Raw genomic sequence first — 25,937 nt, forward strand, 5'->3', positions numbered from 1 at the left:
AGTGTTTTGTTTTTTTATCCTCGACGGTTGTTAACTGCATTGTATCCACATTTTGTGGTTGTATTGTGTTTTTGAATTGTCAAATAAAACAAAATAAAACAAAAGATAGTAGGCTAAATATAAATAGAATCGCTAGAACCGGCATCCCCATTCAAGTCAATGAGACATAATGGGTGGACTGGCCATAGAAATAGAATGCCTAATTCTATTTCTTGATAATGTATCATACCTGTACTGTTGGGCAACATACAGTGCATGTACAGTCTTCGTGGCCTCTGCAAATACATTCCTCTGCTGCCACCTGCTGTTTCTATGTATAGACAGCAACAGCAAAATAATATAATAGACTACTGTATTATAACATGAAATTACAACATACCGTTACCGTACATATATAGGCTACTATACCGTATATACAGCATCCTTGACCTTAGTAAAGACGGAGTAGGGTATCAGCTTCCCCTACCCCAATCCTAACCTTAACCTTAGTGAGGAAATTTCACCCCAGAGTGGTAAAGACACTCCTCTGCTGCCCCCCTATGTCTTCATGTATTAGTGCTCCTCTCACCAGTTTGACTGTGACAATGCAGGCCAGACAGGCTCCCCCTTCTGTTGCAGTTCAGCTTGTACTACTCAGTGGTGAGTGTCTGATAGCTGCGTTCCAATAACATGTCCTTTCTCCTGAAGTGTACACTTGTTCACTAGTTCCCACAAATCTAAAAGCATTGGATTGGTGAAGGCATTGGCAAGGGAGCTTCCACCATATTTATTATACCAGTCCATTCCTTTCAAAGCAGTGAAGGGAAGTGCACACATTAGGAGGAAGGAGAGACAATTGGGATGGATGCAACCCATGGTCAGAGTTTTTCTTGACCACATGACTCTGGTTCCTACTGATTACAACTGGAAAATTAGGGAGTAGATTAGCTCTTTTGCTCTACCATTGTGGTCACACACAACCTCTGTCCCACAACATGTTCATCCATGTTTGTTTATCCAAGGAAACAACTTGTGATTAATTCCATTGTTGATCTACATGTTTGGGAGAGGTGTCAGAACACACGTCCAAACGCTATGGGAGGTGATGGAGTTAGGCTGGACCACACACACACACACACACACACACACACACACACACACAAAAGGATACTTTTCTCAATTGTCTTACCCTTTTTACATGTATTTCTTAATTTGACCACTTAGTGGCAGTGTTGTAACATGAACGGTATGCGTAATTGTATGCCATACGTAATGGTGCTAGAGGGGTCATGTTGCAAATAAATCGTTATTTACCTCAATTTAATGACAATAAATCATTGTGTTGTCAACATGATAGAATTGAGTCCTTTCCGACAACAACAAAACAACCTCCCAACTATTTTTGGTGAGGTCGCCATTTTGGACACTTGAGACACGCAGCGAGCACACTGATAGGTCGATTACATACGGAGGCCCCGTACCTGGAACCCCATCCCGTGCAAAACTGCAGCATTTTCATAGCATGAGCTTGATTAGGCTACTCAGTGAGAAAGGACCCCTTCTTAGCCCACTCTTCAAGCGCTGCGCTCTGATAATGACAGCCCTAGGCAAAACTGACAGCCCTAGACAAAACGGTTGTTATGGACGGAGGTCGAGAGAGGAGTTAGTTAGTGATTGTTAGTCTTTCCTGGTGCAGCATGTTGCACGGGGGTCTCTCGCTTTATCAGTCCTCAGGATGGGCAGTTGGAGGGATTGAGGACGCTGCGCCGCCAACAACAATAATTCACTCGTTTTTGGAGAGACCAAACGACTAGCAGAGAGCTTGGCGTCGATAATTTAGGCTAATTTCAGGTGGAGTTTGCCTTTATTGCATGTGAAGTTCTATGCTGGAATGTCATTTTTAATACAGAGAGTTTTCTTGTGTTTGGAGCGTTTTCGTGTTTGAAGAACCTGCAGAGCTACTTTTGGAACAAATTACGCATACGAAGAGGATGGTGTTTTACATGTAGAGTGAAAGTTTTACTCTGCGCGCTGTTGGGTCATTATTGTATTACATTTTTGTAGTTTTTTTCTGCTTTGGAAACTATATTCAAGAATAAAACAGTTTTAAAGTTCTGGACTGCAGGGGAAATGGCCAGCGAACTGAAACCACGGCTTTGTATCATGACAAAGAGTGAGAACGGGTACGGGTTTCACCTGCACGGTGAGAAGGGGAAGACCGGCCAGTACATTCGCAAAGTAGAGCCCGCATCGTCAGCGGAAGCGTCGGGGCTGCGCGCGGGGGATCGTGTCATTGAGGTGAACGGGGGAAATGTGGAGAAAGATACGCACCATCAAGTGAGTATAGCACATCACGAACTGTCCAACTCCATCCGATTTTTTCTGTCAGTGGACTACATCGACATGTTTAATATCTTATGAGCCTAGTGTTTCGGTAATGATATTGTCATGGAAATGACAGACAGACAGAGGAGGAAGAGAGAGGAGGACACGGAGGGGTCAACAGAGCTACTGTATCATGCATTGGCATTCAAAAAGTTCAAAACGTTGAAGGAGCACTTGACATTTGATTTGATACTTGAATGTATTCACTGCACCCTTAATATGGTTTTATAAGCTAATTATGCCTATATAAAATAATCATAGTATACAACAATGGACAATACCAAAATAGACCATTACTTTAGCTCCCCTAAAAACAACTCAGCATTTCCCCATGCAGTGGCATAATATAAATCATAACTAAACTCCTAACAACTTTTCCAGGTTAAAATATCCACTTTTTTATGACTAGCCTACTTAGCACATTGAAACCATGTAAAGACACAGTGAGTGGTTAACATCGCACTCTAACCAAGTTGTTTAGTCTATAATGTTCTATGGTCTCTGAGAATAAGCAGACAGTCTAGACAGCCTTTCAGAAGTTACTGGAAGACATCACACATCTCCCTATCATCAGCTGCTGAGAGTGCCTGGTCACACACACACACACACACACACACTCACACTGCTGTGTTGATAGTGATCTGAGTTCTTAGTGAATGGCTGTGTTGTATCTCTGATGGGCAATGTCAGCCTGAAGATGAGACAAACACACATAAAGCAGACATAGCATGCATGAGATTGAAGTGCAGCCAATCTATTCCAGTGAGGTAGAACGTCTGAAATGGCTGTCATCATGTTAGTTGCATGTCAGTGTGTGTCACCTCTGACATTGTGACCCAGGATGAGCCATATAGGAAGCCCTGCACTGTAAGTGTGTAACACTTTGGTTCGGTGAGCCACACTCGCATGATGAGGAACCTTGCCTGAGACCTTGTCTGATACATTTACATTTTAGTCATTTAGCAGACGCTCTTATCATATATTTTTCATACCTTTAGTTAAGACCTAATACTTATAGACTTTAGCTCAGTGGACTAACACAGTCTTGTGGCGCCCATGCAGGAGACCTGGGATCAAAATCCGGTTAGTCACGTGTACTCCACTGGGTCTGCAATCTGGACCTCATAACCAACTGTCTATAAATCACCAGAGTTCCAGACGTCCTCGTTGTGTTTACATCCCAAACCCCGCCTTCCTTCCTCCCTTACCCCATGCCACTCAGCAGTAAGTAATGAACGGCAGAGACAGACGTCTAATGGGACGTCTGGGACAAGGGAGTCCCACTTTAGACACTACAATAAAGAGGCTGACTTGATGTAGGGCCCAGATACTGTAGAGAGTGTTGGTGTTTCTGTCTCATATCACATCCTATTCCCTGTAGTGCAATACTTCATTGTTATGTCAATAATCATGTTATTACTCTCATTCTCTTTCATCTTTCTCTCCCTGTCTTACCCTTTCATCCTCTCCTCTATTCAATTAAATTCTAAGGGCTTTATTGGCATGGGAAACATATGTTTACATTGCCAAAGCAAGTGAAATAGATAATAAACAAAAGTGAATTAAACAATAAAAAATGAACAGTAAACATTACACTCACAAGTTTCAAAGGAATAGACACATTTCAAATGTCATATTATGGCTATGTACAGTGTTATAATGATGTGCGATAATGATCTCCCCCTCCCCACAGGTGGTACAGAGGATCAAGGCGGTGGAGCAGGAGACCAGGCTGCTGGTGGTGGACCGGGAGACAGATGAGTACCTCCGCAGCCTGCGCCTCGTCTGCACCGAGGAGATGGCTGTCCGCCTGGGGGGACCCACCTCTGTGTCCCCCGCCTCACCCCCAGCCTCACCGCCTCCCTCCTCGCCCCCGGCCTCCTTGCCCGCCGCCAAGAGAGAGAACGGGTCCGTGTCCAAGCTGCCCGCCACCCTGACTAGAGAGGTGCCCAAGCCCACGCGAAGGTCTCCGTCGCGGGCCGCCAAGAAGGTGCGTACCCCCTCGGTTGAGACTCAATGGTTTTTACACTGTAGGGGTGTTGTGGTGGTGGGTTAGTGCTGGGCTGGAACAAAAGCATCCACGTGTACAAACACACACCAGAGACCCCCAGCTGACATAGATACATGATTTTTACACTGGAGTAGGGCTGTGTTCTTGTCTTAGTGCAGGGCTGGAACAAAATCCTGCACTCACATCTGCACATCAGATATGGGCTGAAGGCTCCTGGATCAGGGAATGGTATTTCGGGGATTATGGTTGAAAGTAGGGAATGTTCAAGGGTACATAGTTAGGCCATTGAATTCCTTATGGAATTGCACGCTTCCAATCTCTTCCAAACTCTTCTGTCCTGCACCATTCCTTCAAGGTGTTGCTATGTCAACCCCACTTTCTTCATGTCTTGTTCTGCCACACCTCCAGGTGTTCTTGGGTCTTCCTCTCTTGCTTTCACCCTGTGGGTTCCAGGTAAGATCGAGTTCAAGGTTAGCTCAAGGGTCCTAACCCAAAATGCTATCTGTTAAATAAACACTACCATGCTGTCACAGTGTGCTGGTATTTTAATGTGGGTCAGCATTCTCTCGCTGTAGCAGCCAGAGAAGCCGATGTATAACATCTGATTGCCTTTAGTCACAGATCTAGGATCAGCTTATCTTCCCGAAATCATAACATTTTACATTTATTTTTTAGTCATTTAGCAGACGCTCTTATCCAGAGCGACTTACAGTTAGTGAATACATATTTTTTATTTATTTTTTATACTGGCCCCCCGTGGGAATCAAACCCACAACCCTGGCGTTGCAAACACCATGCTCTATCAACTGAGCTACATCCCTGCCGGCCATTCCCTCCCCTACCCTGGACCAATTGTGCGCCGCCCATGAGTCTCCCGGTCGCGGCCGGCTGCGACAGAGCCTGGATTCGAACCAGGATCTCTAGTGGCACAGTTAGCACTGCGATGCAGTGCCTTAGACCACTGCGCCACTCAGGAGCTAACCTCCACTATTAGGGGGGAGACATAAAAATTGACCTTAGATCAGTGTCTAAGGTTGACTCCGTCCTATGCCCGCTGAGATCTGATTACCTGGGTCTTGTTTTTCGAGGCGAGTCCAAGACCTGTCAACACACAGTAGTAACAATGTGTTTGTGGTGTGTGTGTGTGTGTGTGTGTGTGTGTGTGTGTGTGTGTGTGTGTGTGTGTGTGTGTGTGTGTGTGTCGGATGGCAGGATTGGTACTCAAAAGTCAAGGGTCATTACATCACTGTGGTTAGGATTCTGACCTAATGGACAATGCAGCAATTCTCCCTGTGCTTGCCAAGTACAGTGGGGAAAAAAAGTATTTAGTCAGCCACCAATTGTGCATGTTCTCCCACTTAAAAAGATGAGAGAGGCCTGTAATTTTCATCATAGGTAGACGTCAACTATTACAGACAAAATGAGAAAAAAATATCCAGAAAATCACATTGTAGGATTTTTAATGAATTTATTTGCAAATTATGGTGGAAAATAAGTATTTGGTCACCTACAAACAAGCAAGATTTCTGGCTCTCACAGACCTGTAACTTCTTCTTTAAGAGGCTCCTCTGTCCTCCACTCGTTACCTGTATTAATGACACCTGTTTGAACTTGTTATCAGTATAAAAGACACCTGTCCACAACCTCAAACAGTCACACTCCAAACTCCACAATGGCCAAGACCAAAGAGCTGTCAAAGGACACCAGAAACAAAATTGTAGACCTGCACCAGGCTGGGAAGACTGAATCTGCAATAGGTAAGCAGCTTGGTTTGAAGAAATCAACTGTGGGAGCAATTATTAGGAAATGGAAGACATACAAGACCACTGATAATCTCCCTCGATCTGGGGCTCCACGCAAGATCTCACCCCGTGGGGTCAAAATGATCACAAGAACGGTGAGCAAAAATCCCAGAACCACACGGGGGGACCTAGTGAATGACCTGCAGAGAGCTGGGACCAAAGTAACAAAGCCTACCATCAGTAACACACTACGCCGCCAGGTACTCAAATCCTGCAGTGCAAGACGTGTCCCCCTGCTTAAGCCAGTGCATGTCCAGGCCCGTCTGAAGTTTGCTAGAGTGCATTTGGAAGAAGAGGATTGGGAGAATGTCATATGGTCAGATGAAACCAAAATATAACTTTTTGGTAAAAACTCAACTCGTCGTGTTTGGAGGACAAAGAATGCTGAGTTGCATCCAAAGAACACCATACCTACTGTGAAGCATGGGGGTGGAAACATCATGCTTTGGGGCTGTTTTTCTGCAAAGGGACCAGGACGACTGATCCGTGTAAAGGAAAGAATGAATGGGGCATGTATCATGAGATTTTGAGTGAAAACCTCCTTCCATCAGCAAGGGCATTGAAGATGAAACGTGGCTGGGTCTTTCAGCATGACAATGATCCCAAACACACCGCCCGGGCAACGAAGGAGTGGCTTCGTAAGAAGCATTTCAAGGTCCTGGAGTGGCCTAGCCAGTCTCCAGATCTCAACCCCATAGAAAATCTTTGGAGGGAGTTGAAAGTCCGTGTTGCCCAGCGACAGCCCCAAAAACATCACTGCTCTAGAGGAGATCTGCATGGAGGAATGGGCCAAAATACCAGCAACAGTATGTGAAAACCTTGTGAAGACTTACAGAAAACGTTTGACCTGTGTCATTGCCAACAAAGGGTATATAACAAAGTATTGAGAAACTTTTGTTATTGACCAAATACTTATTTTCCACCATAATTTGCAAATAAATTCATAAAAAATCCTACAATGTGATTTTCTGGAGAAAAAAATTCTCATATTGTCTGTCATAGTTGACGTGTACCTATGATGAAAATTACAGGCCTCTCTAATCTTTTTAAGTGGGAGAACTTGCACAATTGGTGGCTGACTAAATACTTTTTTCCACCACTGTACCTAAGTGACATCATGTGGCTGTAGAAACGACTCTCCACACAGTATTACAGTAGACCTCAGAGTAAGTGCTGATCTAGGATCAGTTTTAGATCATAGTGAATAAGATGGATGGACGGGGGACCTGATCCTAGATCAACACTCCTACTCTGTAACGCTTTATGAATAGGGACCCTTGGGTGTACATTTTCTGGTGAATGGTTGTATGTGCAGATGTCTGAAATATGATAGCCCTTGGTTGTAAACAGTTTGTTTTCTGAAATCTAGTTCAAGTATTGCATGTTGATTTGGAAAACCGGATACATTTCCGTTGGGTCCCTGTCTTCCTGACAATCTACTCTGCTTTTGTTTTACATCTGCCCTATCTGCAAGATGAGGCTTCTCTGCTTCTGTTTCATGCATTAAACAGAACATGTGTTTTCACTTACGCTCGTCTTGCCAATTGGTGCACGATGCAGAACTATTATTTCTACATAAGCACTGACAAGGCCAATCAGTGTGTGTGGGTGTGTGTGTGCGTGTGTGTGGTGTGTGTGTGTGTGCAATGTGTGTGTTTAGCCTTTGCTCAGCTGCGATCGCTTTGTGAGCCGTGGAGAGAAATCCCAGCCAGAAGGCCTAGCTAAGCTCAGGAAATGTCTCTCTCTCTCTCGCTCTCTCTCTCTCTCTCTCTCTCTCTCTCTCTCTCGCTCTCTCTCTCTCTCTCTCTCTCTCTTTCTCTCTCCTCGCTCTCTCCTTCTCTCCCCCACACACACACCCCTCCCTCTCTCTCTCAATCTCTCTCACCCCATGCTTGCCTGAAGAGAACATAAAATACACAGAGACCCCAGAAACAAATCCTTTCCAAGCGGAGGAGAGGAGAGGAGGTTTATAAAGACCTTCAGGAGCTGCATGCCAAAAGGCATCCCAAACTAAAAGCAAAAGGATTTGAAAGACAAAGCCTGGAGTTTGGAATGGCTCAAACTCTAAAGCCTCATGTTGGAAGCATCCTTCCAACGGAAGTTTCAACTGTCATTCAGTTTACAGTAAAATACAAACAAAGGAAAAGTAATACAAACAAAGGGAAAGTAATACAAACAAAGGGAAAGTAACACTGTGGTCAAGACTTACAGTAAGAGTTCAACCAGGCAAGGAGAAGTGTCCAGGATGTTACCCAGTAGAGACAGTTCAAACTGGGGGGGGGACTGGGTGTTTGGATGAATGAATGAATGAACAAATGAACAAACCCATGAAGTAGTCATCCATCCATCCTTCCATCCTAACCCCCAGTCAGAGGGCTGATGTCCAGCCCAGATGGGTGACCGTCAGGCTGACATTTGATCTTCCATTTAGTGGCACATTCCTCTGGCTCTCTGTCATCAACATCCCGTACTGTAACAGACGTTTCCCAAACTCGGTCTTGGGGACCCCAAAGGGTGCACGTTTTGGTTTTTACCCTAGCACTACACAGCTGATTCAAATAATCAAAGCTTGATGATGAGTTGATTATTTGAATCAGCTGTGTTGTGCTAGGGCAAAATACAAAATGTGCACCCTTTGGGGTCCCCAGGACCAAGTTTGGGAAACCCTGCGACAACAGCCAGTCAGTGGGTCAGCGTAGGGTAGTGTGAAAGTCTGGAGGACACACACACACACACACACACACACACACACACACACACACGGAGGACTAGGGTCCTGCAGCTGGACATGCCTATGGTAATGTGTAACAAGCTGTGGGTGGACGAGGAGGGGATATTTCCTGTTTCATCACAAAGGGATCAAAGTGTGTGTTTGTGTGTGATATGTGCATGCGTGCGTGCGTGTCCACTCTAATCCACAGAGCTAAAATAATGTATTTATTTGTTGATATAGTATAGCTGGTGGCCAGGACTCATTATAAAATAATAAGGGGACAGTATCCGGTCTGCAGCCTTTAGCTGACCCCAATGCCTGTACTCTGTCAGTGTCCCAACTGAGAATCCATCTTTTATAAGAGATGGATTTCAGTCTAGATATGCAATATTAAACATGGACCATGCATCTGTAACTTCCATTGCAGACAGAGAGTGGGGGGTTACGACTGGGACATCCCTCCTAGTTGTCAGCACCAGCCGTCTGTCTCACACCCTGTCTCCCACACACGTCTGTTTTACCACCTTGGCCTCCGCTGTGGCCCGTAAAACAGACGTATAAATGTCTGACCAGATGGATGGAGGGGGGAACAGGCAAGGAGGGAGGGAGGGTCTCTGTAGCAGGGCAGCAGGGTAGTTGCTCAGTCTTTCACAGGATGGCTACTTAACCACAAAGCAGTTATGATCAGTTTTATATGTTACTTTTTTGGCTTAGTCTACCCAGTTATCTAGAACACTAATGATAGGTGGATAATATAATAGATAAGATATAATAATACATAATAATATAATAATAATATAATATTGAACAGTATTGAACAGTTAGCCAGTTAGTTGAAACAGCGTATCCACTACTTTCAGTCTTCACTGCAGCTCATTCTTGTAAGGTATCTCTTGTGGTCCTCTGTAGCTCAGCTGGTAGAGCATGGCGCTTGTAACGCCAAGGTAGTGGGTTCGATCCCCGGGACCACCCATACACAAAAAAAAATTATGCACGCATGACTGTAAGTCGCTTTGGATAAAAGCGTCTGCTAAATGGCATATTATTATTATAAGAGGTTAGAATATCAAACGGTCATCTCAGTGAAGTAGGTAGATCACCACTGAGGTTAGTAGGCTACACCAGAGGAGGTCAGGAGTCAGTCCACAGAAATCAGAGGCGTGGGAGATGGAGAGATGGGATCTCTCTTTTCCTCTCCTCTCTCCTGTGTATGCAGTGAGCCCAGGTTGCTACAGTAAGTGTGGTCAGGGCAGCCAGACTCCTAGGGTTACCTTGAATTCCAGGACTTCCTGGGGGGGGGGGAGCTGAGGGATTAGGCTCCAGACTGCAGCCCAGTCTGTTCTGGGGCTGGGGAGTAGTGCAGGCAGGGCCTCTACAGAACTCCACAGACCCTCTGTCACCAACCTTAATCACTAACACATTGACCTAATGTGTGTGTGTGTTCATGCGTTCACACGTGCGTGTGTGTGTGTGTGTCTGCATATGTGCATGTGTGCATTACTGCCTGCGTCAGTGGGTGTATGCCTGCTTGTCTGTATGTCCATGTGCCACCTTTTGCATTAGTGCATCAGTGCGTAGGTTTGTGTGTGTGTAGAAGTTATACGATACTCACTGGGTTTGTTCTGGGTTTTATGGCCCTTCAGCTTCTGGTTTCCTTTTCCCTGCATTCCTCTACTATTTACTCTCCTGTAGATTTGTGAGACAGCTAAGCGAGTCCAGAAGAAGAGATTAACTCAGAACCAACTGATTTCAGGCTGTACTGACTGTGTGACTGTAGCTGTATTGACTGTGTGACTGTAGCTGTACTGACTGTGTGACTGTAGCTGTACTGACTGTGTGACTGTAGCTGTACTGACTGTGTGACTGTAGCTGTACTGACTGTGTGACTGTAGCTGTACTGACTGTGTGACTGTAGCTGTACTGACTGTGTGACTGTAGCTGTACTGACTGTGTGACTGTAGCTGTACTGACTGTGTGACTGTAGCTGTACTGACTGTGTAACTGTAGCTGTACTGACTGTGTGACTGTAGCTGTACTGACACTGTGACTGTAGCTGTACTGACTGTGTGACTGTAGCTGTACTGACTGTGTGACTGTAGTTGTACTGACTGTGTGACTGTAGCTGTACTGACTGTGTGACTGTAGCTGTACTGACTGTGTGACTGTAGCTGTACTGACTGTGTGACTGTAGCTGTACTGACTGTGTGACTGTAGCTGTACTGACTGTGTGACTGTAGCTGTACTGACTGTGTGACTGTAGCTGTACTGACTGTGTGACTGTAGCACCGGGAATGCAAGAGAAAATGATGTACCTTGTACAGTGAATGGTTGACTTGATACTGTAGAAAGAGAGGGAGAGACTGGGGAGAGAGATAGCTAGAGAGAGGAGAGAGAGAGAGAGAGAGAGAGAGAGAGAGAGAGAGAGAGAGAGAGAGAGAGAGAGAGAGAGAGAGAGAGAGAGAGAGAGAGAGAGAGAGAGAGAGAGAGAGAGAGAGAGAGAGAGAGAGAGAGAGAGAGAGAGAGAGAGAGAGATGATATGACATTTGAAATGTCTTTATTCTTTTGGAACTTTTGTGAGTGTAATGTTTACTGTTAATTTTTTGTATTGTTTATTTCACTTTTGTTTATTATCTATTTCACTTGCTTTGGCAATGTAAACATATGTTTCCCATGCCAAAAAAGCCCCTTACATTGAAATTGAATTGAGAGAGTAGTGAGAAAGAGAGAGATAAAGAGAGCTAGATAGAGAGAGAGAGCTAGAGAGAGAAGAGAGAGACAGACATATGGTTGTGATATTATGTACAAATGTAAATAGTGGTGGATATAAAACCCAAAACAGGAAGGAGAACATTTTCAAATTTTCTTCCTTTTTGTAGTCAGCCATAACAGTAAAGTTAAACAGTAATGTGAGTCGTGTCCAGCTTTTTAAAAAGTATTATTTAACGACTCTAATAGAATCCTACTGAAGACAATGACTGCCGCTGCAGAGGGAGTGTGTTATTTAATACATATTATAAACTGGGTGGTTCGAGCCCTGAATGCTGATTGGCTGAAAGCCGTGGTACATCAGACCATATACCACGGGTATGACAAAATAGTTATTTTTACTGCTCAAATTACGTTGGTAACCAGTTTATAATAGCAATAAGGCACCTCGGGGGCTTGTGATATATGGCCAATATACCACGGTTAAGGTATGTATCCAGTGCGTAATAACAACCCTTAGCCGTGGTATATTGGCCATATACCACACCTCCTCTGGCCTTATTGCTTAATTAACAGGGGGCGTGGGTATATCTGAAGGCTGCTCTCCACACAAACATACACACATACACACGCACTCACACACGCACACAAAGAGAGAGAAAGAGAGACACACACGTACGCACGCACAAACTGACAGGGGGTCTAGATATTACAGTAGGCTGCTCTGTCTAACCCAGCCAATACTATTTCCTCTGGGTGTAGATATATAGACTGATCTAAAGAGACTCTCCAGGGCCTAACAGCGGCTAACAGCGGCTAACAGCGGCTAACAGCGGCTAACAGCTATCTGAGACATAATCAAAGAAATAGAATACCCCCCCCCCCAAAAAAACAAAAAAAGACAAAAAAAGAAAGAAATAGAATTCTATAATAATTATATTAATGTAATTCTGTCACTGGGATGGGAGAGGAGACGAGAGAGGAGATTGTGTCATTATCGAATGAAAGAGTTTCGTCTTTTGTTTGCCATCTCTCTCTCTCTCTCTCTCTCTCTCTCTCTCTCTCTCTCTCTCTCAATTTCAATTTCTATTCAATTTCAATTTAAGGGCTTTATTGGCATGGGAAACATATGTTTACATTGCCAAAGCAAGTGAAATAGATAAAAATCTATTCACACACTTGCCAATAAGCCCTTACCGTTGGATGAATGAGTGGGCTTTAACTTGCCGGTGAAATGGCGAAGGAAATGAAAACCGAACCATGTGGTCATGAGGATGTATCCCCTTACCTCTCCACACAGCTTAGGCAGCAGCTATCACCTTAACACTTACCCAGTCACACAACCCCCCCCCCACACACCTTCTCCAGAAGAGGCGGGGCTTAGTCTTGTATTGTCACCAGGACCCTGTGATAAAGTGTCAGGTGTCACTTTCTCACAGCATCACACAGAGCAGCCTCAGCCAGACCTACACACACACATACACACACACACACACACACACACACTCACTCACTCACTCACTCACTCACTCATTCACACACAGCCAAACCACTACAGAGACTACTCTTCTCATGCCTCTGTGGAGCCAGGGATGAGAACAGGTGTGTGACATCATGTATGTGGTTGTGTGCGTGCTCATTCACAGTTATATCACCTTACTGTGTGGGCATCAAGCAAAACGATTATGTCACTGTGTGGGGGTTGGCACTACTCATTATGACGTCAGTAGAGTGTGTAGGTGTTGGGGGGGACAAACCTTGTTGACCTCCATGTCTGTGTAGCACACACACACACACACACGCACACACACATACGCACACACACACACACACACACACACACACTAGTGATACGCGGGTTGACTCATAACCCGCAGGCCCCGTTGTTATATCCGCGGGGTGGATGGGTTTAGGGTCATTCAATATTTTGTGGTTGAAGGGCAGGTGGGGTGGTGGGTTGAATAAAGAGAAAAACAATACCTTTAAAAAATCCAGAAATGTATCATTCTTGTGCAATTTATATCTATAGGCTACTTTTAGGTTTTTCTTTCATTATTTTCGGCTATCTGGCTTTAGTGCTTAAGCTTCAGGGCCTAACTGTACACGTGCCAAATAGCCTACACACCTATCACCTAATGCTTTAGGGAACGGGCAGAAAAAGTGAAGGTCAATCCACGGAGGCAAAAAGGACATTGTCTAAGTTGAATTCAATAAGACAAAAGCTACGAAAGGAGAGTTGAAAATAAAGAGACGGGAGGGCCAGAAAAGTAAGGTTTAGGAAAGATTTGGTGAAGTGGTAAAAGAGGATGATAGCAGTGCCGGCTATGTTATGCGTGAGGATAGTGAGGCACTATACAAATTCGATAGTCACAAGATGGGACTTCAAATAGGCCTATGGCATGTCAAGGGAACTGTAGCCTACTGTTTAGATGGGTTAAATCCTGTGTAGCTCAGTTGGTAGAGCATGGTGTTTGCAACGCCAGGGTTGTGGGTTCGATTCCCACGGGGGCCAGTATGAAAAAGGTATGCACTCACTAACTGTAAGTCGCTCTGGATAAGAGCGTCTGCTAAATGACTAAAATGTAAATGTTAAATAGAAACTGAAATCTGGACACTGACTGTAGGTCTATAACCTCTCACATAGCCTTAATATTATAGTTTTTTTCAATTGCTAACAAGCATCGGTCAATACTGAAGCCACTTTTTCTAAACTATTCACGCAGTCTGCATTACCAACATGCATCTTGGCCAAACAGTTAATCTCACCTCCAAAATACACTAAAACCACCAAAACACTTCATACATGTCTCAAAATAAGCTTGTTTGACCATAACACTGGCAACAATTCTCACTCAGAAAGCATACATTGTCACTCATAACACAATGACCTAAAAAACACTAACAACAGGGAGCATTACATAAATGATGAACTTTCCTCTTTGAAGTTTGAATGATTTTTCACATAAATCAGTATTTCATTATAGAATAAGAATAACACCTTTTCACTTTATGGACTGTACTAAAGTATATGTAACACGAAGGATTCAGAAATGCAGCAATTTGCTTCATTAGCCTTTATTTTGTCTATATCTTTGCATATAGTAATTTCCTGAAATTCCAGGGCTGCAATATTACAAAAAAAAACATCAACAACATGTATAGTATAATCACTCATACTGTACAGTACTGTGAGGGTTCTAGTTCTCCCCCTCTCCTGCATTTGGCCACAAGTTCTCATCAACATCACATCTTATTTCCTCTCTGGCGATGCATCTTGGAAAGTATGTTCTGGAATGTCTAATCCAACCCTGGCAGTCTTCAGGAGAAGTGTCTCCACACCCCGCATTCATGTCATCCAGTAAGGACATCTGGTCATGTGGATGGTGGTCATAAACCTTCCACCTCCACGCAGAGAAAAACTCCTCTATGGGGTTTAGGAAGGGGGAGTATGGAGGCAGGAATAGTACTGGCGTCCTGGGATGTGCTGCAAACCAGTCTGTGACTGCAGCAGAGTGGTGGAATGCCACATTATCCCACACAACAACGAAGGTAGGGGAGTTTCTTGCCCCTCTCTCCTCCGCTGGCACAAGTCGATTATGCAGGTCATCCAGAAAAGAAATGAGCCGCTCTGTATTGTAGGGGCCAATGAGTGATTTGTGTAACAGCAAACCATCATTGGACAGTGCTGCACACATTGTAATGTTAGCTCCTCTCTGGCCTGGGACATCCATGGTTGCTCTCTGTCCAATTAAATTTCTTCCCCTGTGGCGTGTTTTTGCCAGGTTGAATCCAGCTTCATCCAGAAAGATGAATGTATGTGCAGTTTGCCTGGCTTCCATCTCCATTACTCTCTAAAATACAGTAAATCCACAGTTTTACAGTACTTTACATTATGCATAGCTGTGTATGTACCCTGTTTGGTTATTGAACAGACATCTTACCTGGACATATTGATACCGGAGTTCTTTCACACGTTCACCGTTTCTCTCAAAGGGTACAGTGTACAACTGCTTCAACATTATTTTATGTTTCTCTAGGACTCTGGCAATTGTCGTTGTGCTGACTGTATTCACATTCCCAAAAGTGATATTGTCTGCCAGCACTCTGTCCCGAATTGTTTTATTGCATTGTTGCCAATTACCATATCAACAATGGCAATTTCCTGCGCATCTGATAATATTCTGGCTCACCCTCCTGTGGGAGGCAACCTTTGGATCCTACTGAAAAACACAAAACAATCAATATGTTTCAAAATGTCAGTACATGTAAAAATGTGAACATACTGTATTGTACTGTAATATGTAGTTCAATTATCATTGAAGGATGCACATCTCACCTGTTGTTTTGCCGGAAAACTTGTACTATTGGTGCAACTGTTGAACGCTGCAGATTTGGTTGCACCCTTAAACCGGCCTCTCTCAAAGAGAGACCATGGTTTACAACATGGTCAATAATTGTGGCCCTTATCTCATCAGAGACCACCGCTCTTGGTCTTCCTCTCCTTTGTCCTCCACGCATTCTCCCTCTCCCTGCCACTCTTCTTTCCCCACCAACCTGTCTTCCTTGATCCATGTTTCCAAACTCAAATCATTCCGAAGCCGTCCTCTTTTGTCTGTTTGGTAATGAGACTTAAAAACAGGACACTTGGGTTTACTTTCAGCTGAAATTGCAATCAGCTGTGTTTGGAATGATGAAATATTCTGCTGAGATTTTCTATATGTTTCAATCTGGTTACTGCAGAAATGTACGACATTTGCCATCATTCTGTTTTGAATGTGTTTTTAACAGTTTTGGAAACAGTGTGTTAGCATTTGAAAACATGTGCTGCAAATATATAGTTTTGCAGGTGGTGGAGTATGAATGAGAAAAGAGTTAATGGATTTCGGAGAATGTGGTCATTGAATGCATTTTGTGTGAAAGCAATGAAAAATGATTCAAAGTTTGGTCCACAAACACTTCTGTTTCGCTGACTGTGTGAAGAGTTTTGACAATTTGACTTCAGTTATGACCAATGCATTTTAGCAATTGAAAAAAACTGTAACTCCTGCAGAATTAAGCATTTCTTGCAGTACAATTATACACCAAATGTAGGCACAATTTGGGACTTGGGAACAGGAGTGTAGAAACATGATTTATTTCTTTCAGCATCTTGAGAGAATGTGAATGCTCAGTTAGATACCGTCTGTAGAGGTGCTGTCTTTATCAGCATCATAAAATCTGATAGTATTTCGGCCACATAAAATATGCATCTGTAACAGTGTTGCTTCCATCCCTCTCCTCGCCCCTACCTGGGCTCGAACCAGGGACCCTCTGCACACATCGACAACAGTCACCCTCGAAGCACCGTTACCCGTCGCTCCACAAAAACCACAGCCCTTGCAGAGCAAGAGAAACAACTACTTCAAGGTCTCAGAGCGAGTGACGTCACCGATTGAAATGCTACTAGCGCGCACCGCTAACTAGCTAGCCATTTCACACCGGTTACACATCCAAGCCGAACTGAAATCTTATCAGAAACACGTTGGGTCATTTTCACAGCTTTCTATTTCCTTACAACCGGTCAAACTGAAGTCATTTGGACATTTTGCACAGAAAATCTTTCCCTTTTTTTTGTGTGTTATTGTATTTTCTCCCCTGTCCCTAATCATCTTTGCTCCGCGAACAAAGATGACAGAGAAAACTTTAACGACGTCAACTAGACTGAAGCATTCATTCTATAGAGTTATGACATCATTCTGTTGAGTAAGGGTTTATTTAGTCTTCTAGGGCAACATATAATGACAGAAGAGAAGCTACATGTATCTAATTATAGACAAGTTGACTAACAAATAGCCTACCAAAATGTCGGACATTATAAGCAGAAACTTATCTAAATCAAGCAAAAAAAAATCCTGCACCCACTGTAGCCTATAGTGCATTTTCTATATTTGCCGGTTAGGGTTGGGTGCAGGCCTTAGATTTTCACATCTAGTCAGGCGGTTGCGGATGGGTTATTAGCAATGGCAGGCGGGTGTGGGTGAACAAACAGCTGACCCGCGCACCGCTAACACACACACAGTAATGTTCACAAGCAGCTCTTAACATCTTAAAATAAAATAAAATTGTATTTATCACTTGTGCCAAATACAACAGGTGTAAACCTTACCATGAAATGCTTACTTATGAGCCCTTAACCAACAATGCAGAGGAAGAAAAAAAAAGTACGAAAAATACTATGTGTGTTTACATGGTAGTGAAAGACCATGGTGTAACTTAGTGAGGAAGACATGGTGTAACTTAGTGAGGAAGACATGGTGGAACTTAGTGAGGAAGACATGGTGTAACCTAGTGAGGAAGACATGGTGTAACTTAGTGAGGAAGACATGGTGTAACTTAGTGAGGAAGACATGGTGGAACTTAGTGAGGAAGACATGGTGTAACCTAGTGAGGAAGACATGGTGTAACTTAGTGAGGAAGACATGGTGTAACTTAGTGAGGAAGACATGGTGTAACCTAGTGAGGAAGACATGGTGTAACTTAGTGAGGAAGACATGGTGGAAACTTAGTGAGGAAGACATGGTGTAACTTAGTGAGGAAGACATGGTGTAACTTAGTGAGGAAGACATGGTGGAACCTAGTGAGGAAGACATGGTGTAACTTAGTGAGGAAGACATGGTGTAACTTAGTGAGGAAGACATGGTGTAACTTAGTGAGGAAGACATGGTGTAACCTAGTGAGGAAGACATGGTGTAACTTAGTGAGGAAGACATGGTGGAACTTAGTGAGGAAGACATGGTGTAACTTAGTGAGGAAGACATGATGTAACTTAGTGAGGAAGACATGGTGGAACCTAGTGAGGAAGACATGGTGTAACTTAGTGAGGAAGACATGGTGTAACTTAGTGAGGAAGACATGGTGTAACTTAGTGAGGAAGACATGGTGTAACTTAGTGAGGAAGACATGGTGTAACTTAGTGAGGAATACATGGTGTAACCTAGTGAGGAAGACATGGTGTAACTTAGTGAGGAAGACATGGTGGAAACTAGTGAGGAAGACATGGTGTAACTTAGTGAGGAAGACATGGTGTAACCTAGTGAGGAAGACATGGTGTAACTTAGTGAGGAAGACATGGTGTAACTTAGTGAGGAAGACATGGTGGAACTTAGTGAGGAAGACATGGAGTAACTTAGTGAGGAAGACATGGTGTAACTTAGTGAGGAAGACATGGTGTAACTTAGTGAGGAAGACATGGTGTAACTTAGTGAGGAAGACATGGTGTAACCTAGTGAGGAAGACATGGTGGAACTTAGTGAGGAAGACATGGTGTAACTTAGTGAGGAAGACATGGTGGAAACTAGTGAGGAAGACATGGTGTAACTTAGTGAGGAAGACATGGTGTAACCTAGTGAGGAAGACATGGTGTAACTTAGTGAGGAAGACATGGTATAACTTAGTGAGGAAGACATGGTGTAACTTAGTGAGGAAGACATGGTGTAACTTAGTGAGGAAGACATGGTGGAACTTAGTGAGGAAGACATGGTGTAACCTAGTGAGGAAGACATGGTGGAACCTGCACTATTAGAAAGAAAGGTTCCAAAAGGGTTCTTCGAACTCTTTTGGATTCCATGTAGAACACTCTGTGTAAAGGGTTCTACATGGAACTCAAAAGGGTTCTACCTGGATCCAAAAAGGGTTCTTCAAAGGGTTCTCCTATAGGGACAGCCGAAGAACCCTTTTAGGTTCTAGATAGCACCTTTTTTTCTGAGAGTGTGGTGAGGAAGACATGGTGGAACTTAGTGAAAACACATAGTGGAACCTAGTGAGGAAGACATTGTGGAACCTAGTGAGGAAGACATGATGGAACCTAGTGAGGAAGACATTGTGGAACCTAGTCAGGAAGACGTGGCGAAATTCTTGTTAGAACGCCTTCCTTTGAACCCAGTTGGAGAGAGGAGAGAGAGAGAGGGAGAGAGAGAGAGAGAGAGAGAGAGAGGAGAGAGAGAGAGAGAGAGAGAGAGAGGAGTGAATAGAGGAGAGAAAGGGGGATAGAGAAAAAGAGAGAGTGATAGAGACGGAGAGCATAGGAAAGAGAAAGAGAAAGAAAGGGATTTCCAAAGTAATGGAAGCCAGCCCAGACTGACAACCTGCCTGCCTTCAAAGTCCCTACTTCTGCTGCTGGTAGTCCAGTGATGATTATGAGGCCAGTCAGGGACATGTTGCTATTGATGTGGTGTTGATGTGGATATTCTTCCCACAGTGATTGAGGCCAGGGATTTACTGTCTGAACTATGAGTTGAGTTTCTATTTCTCCTTCTGCTGGTTTTGAAGCCATACTGACCCAGAAACCCATAGCCACAGCTGGGCATAGCGTTCTCTCTCAGAACATACACCGTGTGGGAAACCCATAGCCAGCTGGGCATAGCGTTCTCTCTCAGAACACACACCGTGTGGGTTTTGTTGTTGTTCTGTCAGACTCTGTAGTGGTGATTTTCTCTCTGAACTGTGAGTTGTGAAAATTTGGCATCTTTTTGTGCAACCCTTAATGCCTTTCTGAGACTCTCCCTCACTCTCCCCCCCCACCCCCCCACCCCCTTATTATACTGATACAGTATAATGATACAGTATTTGATACACTGCCGATTTTGCAGGTTTTCCTACTTGAGGTTGTTGCTTATGTCTCCAGTGATTTCATTCCCCCACTGGGCACAGACGTCAGTTCAACGTCTAGTTTTGAGTTAAATTTGGTTGAGTAGTCAACTACTGTGAATTCAACGTGAAAGCAACAACAAAAAATCACCATGTCATTGGATTTAGGTTAAAAGTTGGGTGAAGAAAATACGAAATTCCCTTACGTTGATGACTTTTTGTATATCCAATCAGTTTTCTATGTTGATTCAACTTCATCACATAAAAAAAATAATAATAATAATGAAATGACGTGGAAACAACATGGATTCAACCAGTCTTTGCCAGGTGGGCAGTTACCATATGTGTCGTACTTCCCTTTTCCCAGTGTCTGTAAAGTAACATTAGCTTAGTGAAACCACCTGTGTGTGTTTGCGTACTGGGCTCGTGTCCTATGTGAGTTGTATACCGGTACGTTCATATGCAATTGGTTGAATAGGTGCTAGTATCTCTCCAGGTGTTGCCATTCACTGTGTCAGAATACACTAACACACTCTCCAGGCTGAAACGTGTGTCTGGACCAGGCCAGGGTTAGACTAGTGATTGACCTACTCTCACATAAGCTGGGATGTTCTTCTTGCAGCGTGAGACCCAGACGCACACACACACACACACACACACACACAACCCTCCTCCTGCATTACAACATCATGTTGAGGCTTTATGAAGGAAGGCCTTACTGGAAACATCTGCTCTTCTCTACCTCTCACATCTGTATAAACAACCCCGGGGGGGCCTAATGTGTGTGTGTGTGTGTGTGTGTGTGCATCAGGGTGATGGTGAGGTCAAACAGGCACTGATCTGAATCTAAACACTAACAGAGACACCACAAACTGAGAATAAACAACTACTAGCTACAAACTGCACATCACTAGCTGTCAGTCCTCACTAGGGATGGACACAGTTATTCAACTATCCGACCAGACTTTAGTATTCGATTACCTGGGAGAGTATTATTATTTATTTATTTTTAAAGATAGGCCTATTTTTATGAAAAGGCTTTGCCTAAAATGTAATTAAATGATCTATGTGACATTGCTACATACAAGGACAGACCATGACATTAGACATTTTAATAAAACAACAGTTTTATGACAGTTTTTATGAGTGCGCCCCATAAAAAAGACGTACGTTAGCCTACACACTTTTCACGCGTGTAGCTTGTTATTGTCGTCAATCAAAGCAGCACTACAGTAAGGCTCCAAGTGAAGTGGGCGATTTCTAATAATGCCAAATGGAATTACAATTAGCTGGCTAACTAACTGGCTTGTGTACCTAGCTAGTTTCTTTATATCGATTTGATGCAGTCAAGACACACACGACCAGATAGGCTGATAGATAACCTAGCCCAGCAACAAGTTTGTCCGAGTCGGTTTGGCTACTTTCTCTCTCTCTCAATTCAAATCAAAGGGCTTTATTGGCATGGGAAACATATGTTTACATTGTCAAAGCAAGTGAAATAGATAATAAACAAAAGTGAAATAAACAAAAAAAAAGAACAGTAAACTCCCTCTATGTCATACACACCAGCCCCTGGTCCTTTGGCACCCCTCCCCCACCCGTCTGTGCTGAAACAACAAGCACAGTGGACCGCCTCTCCTGAGTCACGCAAGCAAGTCCCCATTGAAGTTGGAAAAATATATACCTTTAAAACACATGTATTTCGACTATCCAGAAATCAGAGGGAAAAAATCATGATATTATTAGAATAATGAAATCATTTAAAAGGCCCGTTCCTAGTTCTCACTGCATGATACCACAGTAGGTAATGATGAAGCTTAAGATGGGAATCTGATCCATATTCATGTGTCCGCTTCGGGGTTCGGTCCTCCTCTGCAGGGCTGCTGGTGCAGCAATGGAAGAGAATCTGTGTGGGAATAAATGGATGTAGAGAACATGGTGTGGGGTTAGGGCCAAGGTCAGAGGTTAGGAATGAGTAAACACAGATACAAGACAGGGAGGGAGGGAGGGAGGGAGGGAGGGAGGGAGGGAGGGAGGGAGGGAGGGAGGGAGGGAGTAATGACTGAGAGAGCTGGAGTAGAGTGAAAGAGTGTTGTGTTGAAGGAGAGAAAAAAAGACTTGAGGCAGTAAGAGGGAGGAGGTGAGAGAACGAGGGAGAACGAGAGAGAGAAAGAGAGAGGCTGTGAGAGAGGGAAGAGATAAGAAAAAGAGAGAGAGAGTTGTGTGTTAGAGGATATGTTCTTGGGTGGTAACTATAAAGCAGATATAGGATCCATGACTAATGTAGCCAGTGGACAGTTGCTTTGTAAATACAGTTGTAAAGTACAATGAAGACACAAACACACTTTTATGTGTTGAAGCTCAACAGGTCTTTCTGGATCACATGAACTTCATAAATCCCTTCTTTCCCCTCTTCTCCTTATTTTCTCCTATTCCCACGTTTCTCATCTCTCCATCTGAAAAAGGACTTTGCAAGTGTTGTTTTTGTCTTGCCTCATTGTTTTGATGTAATTCTGTGGGTAGTTTTCTGCCAGTTTATCTCTGTGTGAGAACTTGTGAAAAGTATCATCTGTCTCTTTGCAGTCTCACATTGTGTCTCAGTCTGTCTCACGTCAGTTGTCAGTAATGGGATAAAGATGACTGGTGTCTGCTCCGCTGGAGAGGGACACAGTACAGGAGTCTTCTGGAGTCTGAAGCCACTCAGCTGAGACAAGAGCTGAAAGCACAAAGCAGCTGGTTTAAAACACTCATCTCCTGGGCCCATATTCACTAAGTGTCTCAGAGTATTTGCTTTTAGATCCTAATATATGTATTTATATGGAGAGGTGGGACCTGATCCTAGATCAGCACTCTGAGACTATTTGTGAATACAGGCCCTGGTCTGTAGGCTGTCACTGAATCACTGAGCCTGTTAGACACTGATCTCATGTCTCACCTTTACCTAATCGCTCAGTGACACTCTCTTCCACCCAAAAAGAGGGCATAGATATATAGTCATGTCCCATATGGAATATTGTAGTGTTTCCTCATCTGTACTGTGGTAATGGTGAGTCATGGAAAAGCAATGTGTCCTATTGTTCTTCTAAAACATGGCCCCCAGTAACAAAGTGTTTTTCAGTCCCAGTGCTGTATACCTTCTCCCCCCATCTCATCTGTTCTTCCCTCCCTCCATCTCCACTCCAGGCTCCCCTCCATCCCCCTCTTCTCACATCCCTGCTGAAAGCCAGCTGTGTTATGTCCAGATGTGGGGGTCTGGTGAGGCAGGGGGGCCTGGGGCTAGGGCTGAGGAATCATTCTCCCTCATAACCCAACAGACACACACACACATACACTGTGCTGAAATGTTGAATGTTTGTTTTTTGTGGCCTTTGGCACAGACCATACATCAGGGGAGATGGTTGTTCAACACCCCCTACCCCTCTATGCTCTGGTCTGCCGTGGTGAATCAGGAATGGAGCCCACAGCACAGACACACACAGCTATGTGGTTTAGAGGTCTGTTTGCTAACCACACACAGGCTCTGTCACACACACACACACACACACACACACACACACACACACACACAATGGTGATGTAACAATAAAGCTCTCAGAATACTGCGTAGGTTCCTCTAACCAGGAAAGGATCGATACACTGCTGCCCACTCATGACCTAACTCTGTGAACAGCAGAGGGAGAGATGGATGGAAGGACAGAGGGAGTGACGGAGTGAGAGAGCGAGACAGAGGGAGAGAGAGAGAGAGAGAATCTGTGGTTCAGTTGTAGTTGTAGTTGACAGGTCTTTGAAATGACATCCATACAGCTGTACCGCTTGCTTTAATAGCACCTCTCCTCTTAAACCCTACAAGCATGCCCTCCAACATAAGAGTAGGGGTGTTAACCCCAGTGTCCTGGCAAAATGTCCTATTTGGTCCTCATACCGTCATAGCCACCTAATCATCCCCAGCTTCCAATTGACTCATTCATCCCTCCTCCTCTCCCCTGTAACTATTCCCCAGGTCGTTGCTGTAAATGAGAATGTGTTCCCAGTCAACTTACCTGGTAAAAAAACTGTTTTTTTAAAAATACAACAAAAATAAGGGTTAAATAACAACATCCACCACACACACTCTTTTCCACACCTTCAACCTCTTTTCATTTCACCATCTCCCAACCTCCATCTCTGTTAAACCTCCATTACCAATGAAATCCTCCTCATTGCCTCACAGCTGCTTACGGTACAGCCAAACAGGGAGAGACTTTGATCCTATCTCTCATCAGCTCTGATCTTGGATCAGTTTCTCTGGATCCCATTGTCACAGCCCACAGATGGAGCTTTGGGATCAGTGTGATTCCAGCCATCCCTCTCTGGATTTAACCTTTTACTGCAGTGGGCTAAATCAAGGTGACACAGAGTGTTTCTTGGTAGTCTTAAACAAATCTACTTTGAAACAAAAGTATACACATCACACGCATGGTTATGGGCTTAAAAAAATAAGACACCTGTACCATGTCATATATAGAGTTGAAATGTATTCAATTTTGAGTTTGCATCCCAATATTACACTTTATGTACATCACAGAAGACTGAAATTTAACAAAACCGTTTGACATAAAAACCAGATTTTTGGCAGTAAAAACAAACAAACAAAAGTTTATTCATTATTAAATATGAAAAATATTAATAACATTCCACCCATGAGGCCACTAGAGTGCGATTTGGTAATTTTACTGTAGGAAAGGGCTACGGGAATGTGGAGTGGGCTGGATCAGACAGGAATAACACTTTGGGTGTGGACTGGGATAGGTGGGAATAATGCTTTGTATCCCTATGGATGAGTGGAAATGCTATGGATCCAGCCATCCCTCCATGGGTTCCGGGGAATGTGGAGTGGGCTGGATCAGATGGGAATCAGGCTCTGTATTCCTGTTTCGGGGTGTGGACTGGACTGGGATAAATTGGAATGATGTTTTGTATGTGGACTGTGATAAATGGGATGAGAATAATGCTCTGTATCTCTATGGATGAGTGGGAATGCTGCAGAATGCTACAGACACTCAGCTGCTTCCCAAACTCAGGGATTAACACATGGGTTTGTGAGGCGTTAAGGTGACATGCATGAATTACATGGGCCCCAATGCTATGTGGATGGGAGGATATGGTGTACGCAGAGAGGAATTCAATCTAATTGAATCAACATGCTTTTTGAGACACATTTTTGGGAAGCACTGCCTGAAATTCATGGTGTGTCATATAATTGTGAAAGAAAGAATGCTTTGATTAAAATTGGACCATGTTGGTTGGATTGTCAGATTTGAATTGAAAAGGTAAATTGTGATTTGGATTAACAAATTGGTGGTGTAGATGGTATCTATCCTCCTCGCTATCACTCTCTCTATTTATATACTTTCTCTCTCTTTCACCCACTCTTTCTTTTTTTCTCCCACTCTATCTTTCTCTCTCTGTCTCTTTCACACACACACACACACACACACACACACACACACACACACACACACACACACACACACACACACACACACACACATACACAATCTCTCTCTCTCTCTCTCTCTTTCTCACTCTTTCTTTTTCTCCCTCAATGTCCCCTTCCCTCTCAGCTACCATCACTGTACATGCTGTTGGGCCTCATGTTTCTTGGCAGGGGGTGTTGGTGCTCTCGCCTCTTACATACACACACAAACCAGGGTATCTGTCCCCAACAGTCATAGGA

General features: G+C 43.8%; 1 protein-coding gene across 1 annotated transcript in view; it reads left to right on the forward strand.

Moving 5' to 3' along the window:
* Positions 1-1,461: 1,461 nt before the first annotated feature.
* The window catches only part of LOC121551806 (Na(+)/H(+) exchange regulatory cofactor NHE-RF2), a gene marked incomplete at its 3' end in the record, with an annotated part of 64,513 nt that continues 40,037 nt past the window's right edge, over positions 1,462-25,937 (forward strand). Inside the window, 2 exon segments of the mRNA XM_045210948.1 lie at positions 1,462-2,316; positions 4,058-4,354. Of these exon segments, the coding sequence (XP_045066883.1) occupies positions 2,110-2,316; positions 4,058-4,354 (504 nt within the window). The 5' untranslated portion in view covers positions 1,462-2,109.

The sequence above is a fragment of the Coregonus clupeaformis genome, chromosome 35 (genome assembly GCF_020615455.1).
Source record: "Coregonus clupeaformis isolate EN_2021a chromosome 35, ASM2061545v1, whole genome shotgun sequence".
Classification (NCBI taxonomy): domain Eukaryota; kingdom Metazoa; phylum Chordata; class Actinopteri; order Salmoniformes; family Salmonidae; genus Coregonus; species Coregonus clupeaformis.